The sequence below is a fragment of the Schistocerca nitens genome, chromosome 7 (genome assembly GCF_023898315.1).
Source record: "Schistocerca nitens isolate TAMUIC-IGC-003100 chromosome 7, iqSchNite1.1, whole genome shotgun sequence".
Lineage (NCBI taxonomy): Eukaryota > Metazoa > Arthropoda > Insecta > Orthoptera > Acrididae > Schistocerca > Schistocerca nitens.
The window spans coordinates 153,958,409-153,971,272 of NC_064620.1; the positions used below are offsets into that span (position 1 = coordinate 153,958,409).

At 42.8% G+C, this 12,864-nt stretch overlaps 1 protein-coding gene across 1 annotated transcript in view; it reads right to left on the reverse strand.

Moving 5' to 3' along the window:
* Window positions 1-12,864, reverse strand: part of LOC126194891 (cholinesterase 1-like) — a 348,159-nt gene that overhangs the window by 173,179 nt on the left and 162,116 nt on the right. Inside the window, exon 2 of the mRNA XM_049933240.1 lies at window positions 572-742. Coding sequence (XP_049789197.1) covers window positions 572-742 — 171 coding nt within the window. The remainder of the gene's footprint in view (window positions 1-571; window positions 743-12,864) is intronic.

Genomic DNA, 12,864 nt, shown 5'->3' on the forward strand with positions numbered 1-12,864 from the left:
TGTCCACATTCCATTCTCAACATTGTGGCAACTAAAATGGACCATACGGAAGTATATGCTATGGAGTTTTACCTTTGCAAACTCTTCAAAATTTCGTGCAATGGTTTACTACATTTAATGCTGCACAATAACTGCGTTGAACATCGAAACAAAATGAAGTCGTTTATTGGGGGAAGGTATCAGTCAATGAGATGTGTAAAAATCAAATTTTTGGGCCAAATAGTTTTTTGAAATCGAATGATAAGTGTGTCAAAGCAGTCAGAACACCATGTGTCTGCACAGGCGAGCAGTGAAGTGATGACAAAATCACGCACAGCGCGGAATGCGGGGAGCACGTCTCTGTAGCAGCGAAAGGGTTAATGCGGCCGTGGTGGCTTTACTTCATAAACTGCGCACTCCCCCCAAACGTAAGTTTGCGATCTATACATGGTGCTGCTTCTCTTGACGCGTGCGTCGTTTGCAACTGGCAACGCAGCAATCTCCCGCGTCTGGGCGGGCATGCGCGAGCCGCTAAGATAAAAGAATTGAACTATAGCTACAGAGCTTGTAGACGCAGCCGTCCAGTACTGACCTTGAAGCGCTCGCTGGAGGGCGCGGAGGCGTAGCGCACGCCGCGGAACTCGTAGACCGGCCGCCCCGTCCTGGCGGTGGAGGAGGCGGCGCCGAGCAGCCGGCTGCCGTCGGGGAGGCGCACCCACACCTCGGAGGCGGCGGGGGCGGCCGTCAGCAGGCACGCCCACACCTGCACAGCGGGGTGGTCGCTTAGTGAGTCTGCGGCCAGTGACGAAAAGAGCCGGCGGAGGGTGTAGGAGAATGTGAAGGTGTCAGGCAAATCCAACACCTTCCATGAAAACCCGGACATGATAGCAAATCCGGCAATATGTCACATAGTTCCGAATAAATCCTGACATTAAATTAACCAAAGTAATATGATCAACGAGTGAACAAATGGAATACCACAGACTAACACAAGAACGTCTAAATGCATGTCATACCTTCCCACAGTGAAACAGACGCAGTCCCGAGGGGAGAAACGAGAAGCCGAGAGCAGAGCCGTGTAGACTAGAAGGCCCTACGATAAGAACTGGACAATGGGACACCCGCATCGCCGGCCGACCTCCAGGAGGTCCATCCCCCAGCCCAAGTTAAAAGATAGAGCCCTCCAGAAGAACAGTATAGATCTTACGATAACACTAAAAGGGCCACACCAACTGCAAGTTTTAGCGTGTGACTATACGTGTCCCTGTTACGTAGCAAACATTAAAAACAGTGTCCCACCACGAAAAGTATAACGTTTCTCATTGGATAGTCAGAATTTTTGTAGGCGGAGCTTAAGGTTAGCATTGAGACGCTGATTGGTCAGTTGAAAACACAGCCAGATATCTTTTTCTTAAACCAACTTCGGTAAACATGTAAGTAGGCTGTTTAGGTTTTTATGTTGGTAACGCCATGTAGCGCTGTATATGAAAATCACTGACTGTGCTGTGTGAAGGCTGTGGTTGGTTTGCATTGTTGGAGTAATATTCGCCATTGTAGTGTTGGGCAGTTGGCTGTTAACAGAGTGTAGTGTTGCGCAGTTGCAGGTGAGCCGCCAGCAGTGGTGGATGTGGGGAGAGAAATGGCGGAGTTTTGAGAGCGGATGATCTGGACGTGTGTTCATCAGAGACACAGTAAATTTGTAAGACTGGATGTCATGAACTGCTATATATATTATGACTTTTGAACACTTTTAAGGTAAATACATTGTTTGTTCTCTATCAAAATCTTTCATTTGCTAACTATGCCTATCAGTAGTTGGTGCCTTCAGTAGTTTGAATCTTTTATTTAGCTGGCAGTAGTGGCGCTCGCTGTATTGCAGTAGTTCGAGTAACGAAGATTTTTGTGAGGTAAGTGATTTGTGAAAGGTATAGGTTAATGTTAGTCAGGGCCATTATTTGTAGGGATTATTGAAAGTCAGATTGCGTTGCGCTAAAAATATTGTGTGTCAGTTTAGTGTTGATCAGAATAGGTAAAGAGCGAAATGTCTGAGTGCGTTCAGTTCTGCTCAGTTGTTTGAAAATGAAATAATGTAAGAGGTTTATCTGCATAATAATTCATTAAGTTTTCTAAGGGACGTTACAAACAGAAGTAAGTTCGAGAGAGTTGCTACCGAGACGGCGAGGTGTGTGGAGTTGCGCCACCAGCCGTCCCTGACGCTGCCTAACCACCGACAAGGTAATGAACGCTCGCGATGCCGCATAAGAGTGCACAAGGCTTCACTCAGAACTGCAGAAGTCTCATCTGTTACATCCCCGTTTTACATAATACTAGTGTCGATCGTCAATTAAACTTCGTGGTATTCACATTTGCCCCTTGAAGTTAAAATCTGAAACGCGATGATTTTTCTGTTATATAATTATTGAGAAGCCACATCAGCCACTGTCATTTATGACAAGTTAGATAAGTAATTAAAGAAAATTGAGGATCACTGTAGACCATTTTTGATAGTTTTCTCTTTTATGAAACTTAATTTAAAACTAGATTATAGATGTGATATGGCATAGGTCATCCTTCGATCCGTTATAGAATTTGGAAACCCATTCAGGGAATATTCATTCCCATTTTTGCTGAATGCAGTTGGTTTTTATCATCCTATATTAAAATATTTCCTTTTACCAAGAGTACGATTTATAAACAATGTCTTGTGAGTAGAATAGAAATTCCAGTGGTAAACTTAACTGCTTTTTCGACGTTATTTTACCAGCTAAGTGAAAATAGGAAAGCCTTGAACCCCTTCCACTAAATTTAGTTAGTATTAGATTCATTTACAGGGAGTGCAGTGGAGCGGACACTGAAATCATTAAGTATTTGATTATATCATCGCTAGTCTCACTGAACTCTTCTGAACTCTACATGTCATGTGTGGTCTGGCGTCTCCTTACCAGCAACAGGTCCCAGGTTCAAACTAGTCAACACGCTCAGAGCGTCGTTGCGCGAAAGTGGTAGGGAGACACGACTTAGAACAGACACCACGCAGAATGTTAGAAATGGCCTCTTCCCACAGGAGAGTGCGCTGGCTCCAGTATTAAATGACACACAGGGTGAATCATCACTACGAACGTGGGTGCACTCGCCGACTGTGATCACATTTATAAATGACAGAGCGCAGCGATCAGTCGTCCTTTTTTGCAGGTTTTATTTGGAAAACCCACATTTCGTCTAATGCCTAGCCGTTATCAATCCATTGTTTCCTAGTCTCAATGCATGTCAGTGAATGACACCCAAACAACAGGTAACTGACATGCATTGAGACTAGAAAACAGTGCACTGATAAAGGTTAGGCACTAGCCGAAATGCGGATTTGCAAAAAAATATAACCTGCAAAAAAAGGATGACTGATTACTGTGTTCTATCATTTATAAAACAGGGAGAATCATCTAAAACTACCATAGCAAATATTACAAAAATGGAAAGTAGTGTGAATTTGGGTTTATGACTCGACGTATTTCCATGTATTTTCTTTTTCTTGTTTACCAAGAAACAAAGAGAAAAACTTAATGTTTTCGAAAGAAAAGTGGTGAGGAAAATCTGGGGACCTGTGTCGGAGAATGACGTATAGAGCCGGCCGCGGTGGTCTAGCGATTCTAGGCGCCCAGTCCGGAACCGCGCGACTTCTACGGTCGCAGGTTCGAATCCTGCCTCGGGCATGGATGTGTGTGATGTCCATAGGTTAGTTAGATTTAAGTAGTTCTAAGTTCTAGGGGACTGATGACCACAGCTGTTAGGTCACATAGTGCTCAGAGCCATTTGAACCATTTTTTTGACGTATAGAGAGTTCGAAAGAACACAGAAATTTATCAGTTAATGAAGCAACCCACTGTCGTCCAGAAATTAAAAAGTGGGACACTGCAATGCACTAGGGATGTGGCTAGAATGGAAACCAACACAATCCCTAAGAAGGCGTTTGAGGGCACTCACCAAGCATCAAGACCACTGGGCCTACCTCGCACACGGTGGTAGGATGAGGTAGAGAAGGACGTCACAGCATTAAGAATTACCGCAGGATGGAGAGACAGAAGCAGATGGAAGCAGATTGTTGATGCAGTGTTTCGACTATAGAGCCTGCGATCTCTGAAAAGAGTAAGAAGAAGAAGAAGAAGGAAAGTAGTACTGAAGTGCGGGTTCCAAAAAATTGACTGGTACTCAGTTCTCCTTTTCTTAGCCAATTAACATGTTTTAATAATACTTACAAAGTGTATTTTTGTGCAATCAAACACTTTTTAATTATAACAATACCTATTGACACTAACAAAATAAAAATAGGACAAATTAGAATATCATTGGTGTTAGCGGCAGGTTTCAGTGTAGTCGTATTTTGAAATATTGGAGGTAAGAATTAAACAACGCCTTCAGTCACAACTTTTTCGTGTTTTATCAACCACACGATACAACACGAAAAAGTTGTGACTGAAGGCGTTGTTTAATTCATACCTCCAATGTTTTGAATACAGTCACGGTTTTAAGCTGCATAATATCGATAAAATTAAATTGTATTTTCAAACGTTCAGACACCGACACTATGTTTGCTTGCAGTGTGCTTGCGTGTTCCTTGAGCCCATTCCGACTTGCTAGTCAGTGTGTGGCGGTACAAGCAGTACGTCGTGAGTGGACAATGGAATTTACCAAAACAGAAAAAGCCGATATGCTGATACAGTATGGAGAGAGTAGAAAGAATGCAGATCGTTTTTGTATGGTGTATGGTAAGATATCCCAATAGAAGTCAATCATCTCGGCAATTATTTATGAAACCTTTTCAGCCAATTACCTAGACAACGTAACAGAAGGAAATAGTTGACGACAAAAGATGGGGAAACTGTAGTTCTTGCTGCTGTTGCAGTTGATCCGCACGTTAGCTCCAGCGCAATCGCACGAGGAGGCGGAATGAGTCATGTAAGTGTACTACGCATTCTCCATTGACATAGGTTCCATCCGTATCAAGTCTCTCTCCATCAAGAGCAGCATGGAAACGTTTGTGATAATCGTGTTAACTTCTCTATATGGCCATTAAGACAGGATACCGCAGACATATCACGTAACTTGTTTAGTGATGAAGCCACATTTACCAATCACGGCCAGGTAAACCACTGAAACTTGCACTATTGTTCCATTGGCAAAACCTTTGGCTTCATCAGGTGGAACGTCAGCGTCCAAGAAATGTAAACGTGTGGTGTGGCACAGTGAACTACTGCCTCATAGGCCCGTTTTTCATACGTGCACAAGTATGGCAGCCACCTAACATACCATCTTCCAAGGGTGCTAGAAGATGTTCCTCTGCAGACTAGGAGGAACCTGTGATACCAACATGATCGCTGTCCAACCCGTAGTGCACGAAGTAATACAGAATATCTTCACGAATTGTTTCCAAATCGTTGTGTTGGACGCAGAGGACCTCTACCTTGGCCCGCATGTTCCCCATATTTGACGCCTGCAGAGTTTTTCTGTGGGGAAAGCTGAAAGACGCAGTCTGCAAGGACATACCAACTACACTCAACGATATGCAACGTTTTATTACAGCAGCCTGCACGGACGTATCCGCTGAAAATGCGAGCACGTGTGCAGCTGTCCTTACTGAAAGCATGTATCGCCGATGCCGGTGGTAATTTTGAACACAACGTCTCGTTACTGGTCAGAATCTATACAGGGTGTTAGAAAAAGGTATGGCCAAACTTTCAGGAAACATTCCTCACATACAAAGAAAGAAAATATGTTATGTGGACATGTGTCCGGAAACGCTTACTTTTCATGTTAGAGCTCATTTTATTACTTCTCTTCAAATCACATTAATCATGGGATGGAAACACACAGCAACAGAACGTACCAGCGTGACTTCAAACACTTTGTTACAGGAAATGTTCAAAATGTCCTCCGTTAACGAGGATACATGCATCCACCCTCCGTCGCATAGAATCCCTGATGCGCTGACACATCCCAGGAGAATGGCGTATTGTATCACAGCCGTCCACAATACGAGCACGAAGAGTCTCTACATTTGGTACCGGGATTGCGTAGACAAGAGCTTTCAAATGCCCCCATAAATGAAAGTCAAGAGGGTTGAGGTCAGGAGAGCGTGGAGGTCATGGAATTGGTCCGTCTCTACCAATTCATCGGTCACCGAATCTTCTGTTGAGAAGCGTACGAACACTTCGACTGAAATGTGCAGGAGCTCCATCGTGCATGAACCACATGTTGTGTCGTCCTTTCAAAGGCACATGTTCTAGCAGCACAGGTAGAGTATCCCGTATGAAATCATGATAAAGTGCTCCATTGAACGTAGGTGATGAACACTAAACTGTTGATGCTACGTACTGATGTGCTTGATGATAGTACTGTAGAGCAATGAGTCGCATGTCAACACAAGCACCGAAGTCAACATTACCTTCCTTCAATTGGGCCAACTGGCGGTGAATCGAGGAAGTACAGTACATACTGACGAAACTAAAATGAGCTCTAACATGGAAATTAAGGGTTTCCGGATACATGTCCACATAACATCTTTTCTTTATTTGTGTGTGAGGAATGCTTCCTGAAACTTTGGCCGTACCTTTTTGTAACACCCTGTATAACTAGCGTATGCACTTCCGTTGCTCATTAGTTTGTGCTACTACTGGTATTGTACAAGTGTTAGCGTCGGAATTTCTCAGAACGCGATATCTCTTAAACGACTCACAACGAACACCGCTGACATTCTAATTTACCCTAATTTTAGTTTGTTAATATTTGATAGACAGTTTTCCATTTCAAAAACTGTATGTCTGCACAAAAAACACATTTTCTAGGTATTATTACTACCTGTATATTGGCTAACAATAGGAGCCCCTGACTACCGACCCAGTCTGTCAAAACCGCGCGTCAATAACATTTTTTCCATTTCCGCAATATTTGCGTTCCAAGTTTTAGGTGATTCGTTGTGTATATCAATGTTCAGCGACTCAGAACTGAAGCCTGGTCCTTCATCTAAGCAGATGACACAGCTGTTGCTGCTCAGGGAGCGATATTTGAAGAAGCAGAATCGAAGCTATCACCTGCTCTACAAGAACTTGTCGTCTGCTATGACGCCGACCGCTTGAAACACAATCCGCATAAAACTCAAGTGTGTGTGTTCTACGTACCCAATAAGGGGGCAAGAAGGAAGTTGAACATCACCTGGATAGGACGAAATCTATATCACTGTGCCCACCCCCAATATCTATTGTTAAAGTTGGATCGTGCATTAACCTACAAACAATGTATAGACACCAGACAGAAGTTATGCATCAGGAACGTCGTTACCCGCAAGCTGACAAATACCACACGGGGAGGGCATGGTAAACATTCTCCGTACAACCACAATTGATCTGTGTTAATCTGCTGTCGAGTATGCCACACCAATTTGGAGGACCTCTGCACGTGGTAATAAAATTGGCTTAACAAACTGATGAGGCTCTCCATGAGACGGGCCGCATAGTCACATGTTGCCCAAAGCCAACCCCAGACAACAATATATTTACACTGATGGGAGTAGCACTTCCAGGTGTAAGAAGGTGGGTAGCGACAGAGAATGAAAAGAAGAAGCGAGAAACAGATCTAAGGCATCCACTCTTTGGAATTCACACCTGTCCATCACGTCTGAAATCCAGAAGATACTTTCTGCTTACAACCGCTCCAGTTCCAAGTTCAGCAGAAGCCTGCCGGTCTGAGCTGTGGAGAACAATGTCTCCTGGAGGATTATGGACAGGAAAAGGGAAGCTACGACCACGCTGCCATCTCCAATACGGGGCCTGGAAAACCAACGGGTGAGAAGGTGCAAGACTATTTGAAGAAGCAGTGTATCAGTGAATATTTACATTGTACACGTGAGGCGAGGCGGGAATCTAAACATTTGTTGGTCTGCAGATACCTGAGTGAACCCTGTCACATGGGAGACCTGTTTGCAGCGAATACCCCTGCCAGTCTGGTTGCTGAAAAATGAACTCATAAAGTGTAAAATTCTCTGTAATTAATATCACATCGAAGTTTTTATTGCATCGTATTTTAGTGTTCTTAGGACTAGATAAATAATTAAATAACTTCTACATCTTACTATCTTGTGCTAGTCTCTACACGCTTATACAACTACTTTAATATTTTTTTATGCTCTGATCGTTCACGAAATTAAAACCACAGTTAAAATCCGATGAAGCTTTGCGCAGATGTGTTGCGCAGTGTCTCTGACTATAGTAACAGATTGTTAGTCACAGCCATTGTGATTGTCCACTCTATTTCAGCCAGGTTCTAAGATAGTAAGAAAGCTAAAAGTTGAATTCTAGTACGTGTTTAGTGGAAGTAGTCAACCGTATTTAAAGTAAAGTGATAAAAGTTCCTCCATTTCTAAGGATATGTGCAGATTCGCAGTGGTAACAAGAGATCCCACGAAAGTGATTCACCGAGTGTCGCTTCTGTTTCTAAAGTATGCAGTTCTAGTAAGGAAAAATATTCGAATTCAGTCAAACTACATTCTTGTTGCACATTTTCCTCTGTTCTTATTAGCAACGTCAAATCTAAACGTAAAGCCAAAGTGCGTAAATATCGACATTAGGCTTTTGCAGCATTATTTTGAATAATGAGGGCGACCAAAACGTGTTTTGAGGTGTCAGAAGGGCAGTGGACGTGTTACTGCCCATCGCATCAACTTACTTGTGTGAATCAAACTTACTTGTGTGAGTCAACAATTCTCGCAGTGGCATTAATCAAGACGAAACATCAGTCTCGACTGCAGCTGAAAGGAGATCTGAGAGGCGCTCTTTCAGAAATTCAACCAAGACTAGAACTGATTTCTTCACAAATTTTAGCCCACGTGCGTGTGTCAGAAAATTTCCGAATTTTGAACCGTGTGCATTTTTACTCTCGTTTGTTTCCTCTTTGGATCATCACTTTTAATATAACATTATTTAAATTGGCTTTTAAATGTTGACACTCTAAATGAATTAAAGTAATAGAGATGGAAATTGTTACACTTTAACCAACTAATTTGTGACCTAATTCGTGAAAATAATATGTAGTGGAACACACATATTTTTTCAGTTCTAATAACTCCACACACAGCCGTCTTTATTTATAAACTTGTTCTAACTGTTAAATTTCACCACCATTGAATAATACAAATGCATGATACTTAAAAAAAGTTTATCTCTGATGTACTTGAAGGGCACTCTCTAATTATTATTATTATTATTGTTGTTGTAACTGATTACTGAAAAAAATAGAGAGAAGTAAATAGATACCGTGGGCTGTTTTATGCCAAGTATCAGAAATTCTAAGGAAGGAAAGAAAAGTGTGTGTGTGGTGGGGGGGGGGGGGGGGGCGGGGGGGGGGGGCAAAAATAGTTACAATTCGGAAGGGGTGCGTGAGGGACTAGGATATAGAACCCGTTCTATAAGGGAAAATTATCTTTGCTGTGTGTTAGACAGTGTTAACGCTGTATCGATCGAGATTTTGAAACAAGTAAGATATTTTAAATAAAATGATATATTTCTTAACGGCATCCATAAGTGCTTGAAAAAATGAATACAGTGATTACAATTATTGTTGGTTTTTGAGGTAGACACTCTTCAAAAAGAATACGAGAAATCAAGAAAGAAATTTTCACTCTGCAGCGGAGTGTGCGCTCATTTGAAACTGTGGGAAGGGATCTAGAGTCGTGCTTGAGTAGCACTTACCCGCGTGAGGCAAAGGTCCCGAGTTCGATTCTCGGTCCGGCACACAGCTATAATCAGCCAGGAAGTTTCATATCAGCGCACACTCCGCTCCAGAGTGAAAATTTCATTCTGAAAACATCCCCCACGCTGTGGCTAAGCCATGTCTCCGCAATATCCTTTCTTCCAGGAGTGCTAGTTCTGCAGCGTTCGCAGGAGAGCTTCTGTGAAGTTCCGAAGGTAGGAGACGAGGTAGTGGCGGAAGTAAGGCTATGAGAACGGATCCTGAGTCGTGCTTGGGTAGCTCAATCGGTAGAGCACTTAAACCGGAAAGGCAAAGGTCCCGAGTTTGAGTCTCGGTCCAGCACACAGTTTTAATCTGGCAGGAAGTTTCAATCCAAGAAATATTCTGAAATTAAAAGCCAATTCGCCCGGAATAGGCTTTTGAGTTGTAAACACGCTCATGTCAGGCTATGTCGTTGTATGGAACCTTTCGACACTTGTCTGCCCTGCAGAACTAGTAGGAACTGCGTTGCCTATCGGCAGGTCATTTCTGCTTTAACATTCCTTGCATGTAGACATCAACACCAGTGATGTAAAGTTATACTGTTACTTTTATACGGCGAATGTCAAAGAAACGCTGTCTCAACAGTACCGCAGTATAGGAATGTCTAACCTGATCGTCGCTGTCTGTCACGCCAGGCATTTGCACGAATTATTAGGTCACTGGTGCGAACAGGCAGCTTGAACGTCAAACGGAGGCCAAGAACAGAAACTGCAACTGGCAGAGGACTAGAAGAAACTGTTCTGGTTGTGAAGCTTATCAGTCCGCATGATGGCACGTGAGATGTTGCCAGCGAACATAATATCAGTAGGACGAGTGTCATTCGCATCTTGCACTGACATAAATTTATCCTTATCTGGCAAAACATTAGGCACTCGGAAGACGTGTTTTCGAAAATCGTGTAGAATTTTGTCGGTTTGCACTGCTGCGCCTGGAAGACAAAGCTACGTTTTTCTAACGTGTGCTCTTTACCGAGGAAGCAACGTTTACGAATCACGGTAATGTAAATTTACGTAAATGTACTACTGACCAACTGAAAATCCATGCTGGCTTCCTCAGATACCACATGGACCACCGTGGAGCGTAAACGAATGGTGCGTCATCATAGGAAATGCTATTGTGGGACCTTACTTGAGTTTAGCGTTGTTAAATGGAAATAAGTTTGCACACTTTCTTAAGAACATTCTGTCTCTTCTTCTAGATGGCAGTGTATGTGGTTCCTTCACGACAGCTACGTAGCTCACTCTTACCGCGGCGCAACCCAAGTGCTGAAAGATAAATGTCCTGACCATGGGATATGACAGAATGCTGCAGTACGATGGCCACCCAGGCCGGCTGTTTTCACTTGATTTCTTCCTACGGCGAGCACTGAAAGCTGCAGTGTATCAAATGGTTCAAATGGTTCAAATGGTTCAAAAATGGTTCAAATGGCTCTGAGCACTATGGGACTCAACATCTTAGGTCATAAGTCCCCTAGAACTGAGAACTACGTAAACCTAACTAACCTAAGGACATCACACACACCCATGCCCGAGGCAGGATTCGAACCTGCGACCGTAGCAGTCCCGCGGTTCCGGACTGCAGTGCCAGAACCGCTAGACCACCGCGGCCGGCGCAGTGTATCACGAAGCCTCCAAATCAGTATGACCGAAAGGGAATTTGACTCCAGATCCTACCCACTGCGAGTCCAGTGAGCTAACCACTGTTTTAGTTTGCTCGAATAGCTTACTGGGAGCGGTGTAGGCGGGGGGCGGAGAGGGGGGGCCGGGAGCGGGGGACCGACGACAATCTCTTAAGCGGGGTAGGACGTCAAACGGGCTGACTTGGAGCAGGAGAGGCACCACAGGACATTTTATTTTCTACTGTCTATACTTTTACAAATAAATTTATAAAACTTTGTCAGCATGACCAGGAAGGATTCAGGATTCACACTCATAGCAGTGGAAGTGCAAAAACATAACAAAATAAATTTTTTTAGATTTGAAATTTCATCATTTTTTTCACTTACTGTTGACTACATTTGTTGCTATAGGTACTTTTCTCTTCACAAGTAAGAGATATTCTTTGATGATTTTTGCACAGCATACAAACCACACTTTCAGGTGTATGAAACTCTAGAGTTTTCCAAATCTATTAAAAACTGTGGTAAAAATTGAGATAATTAACAACAAAATTTGATTTTTTCTAAACATAAAGTTTAAAACGTAACAGCTCATTCATTTTTTCATAAATGAAATAGATTATAAAGTTTCAGACACCTGAAAGTATGGTTTGTATGCGGCGGAAAATTCATCGATCAGTCTCTCTTACTCATGAAGAAAAGTGTACCTATAGTAACAAATGCAGCCAATAGTAAGTGCAAAATGATGAAATTTCACACGTAAAAAAAATTATTTTGTTATGTTTTTGAACTTCTGCTGCTGTGAGTGTGAATACTGAATCCATCCTGGTCATGCTGGCAAAGTTTTATGAATTTACTTGTAAAAGTATAGACAGTAGAAAATAAAATGTCCTGTGGTGCCTCTCCTGCTCCAAGTCGGCCCGTTTGACGTCCTACCCCTCTTAATGCCCAGCAGGACTGGCGAAGAAAGTCTATCCTAACATTTTTAAAGTATACCGGTATTCACTGTAAATAATTTAAGGCAACATCGAAGAACCTAAATCTGTACGACCACGCTTAAACCAGTGCTCTAATCGCCGCGCCATTTCTGGCACTGATACATTACTGCATTCCTCTGTATGGTTTTCTCAACTGATAGGCCCAATGCCCACCATTAAAACCTTCAGTTCGATGCGCTTGATGATGAATATTTCCGGACAATTTTTGATATACGTCCCAGTTTTTTTTTTTTTCCAGCTAAAAGCGACACAACAAACAGAGGGCATACGTGGCATACACTGTAGGAAGGTTGGTAAAGCAGGAAAACGCAGTGGCTGTCGAGATTTGACACCCTAACACTTATACATGCCCTGCTTAATTGTCACCTTTCGCTGTGAGAAACACCTCTGAAGTATGATCTACATTCGCAGTTATCGACCAGAGGTCAGTATGATATCCACGGTCACGCTGAACATTTTACTTGCTCCCTTGGTTTCCATGGTTGTTGTACA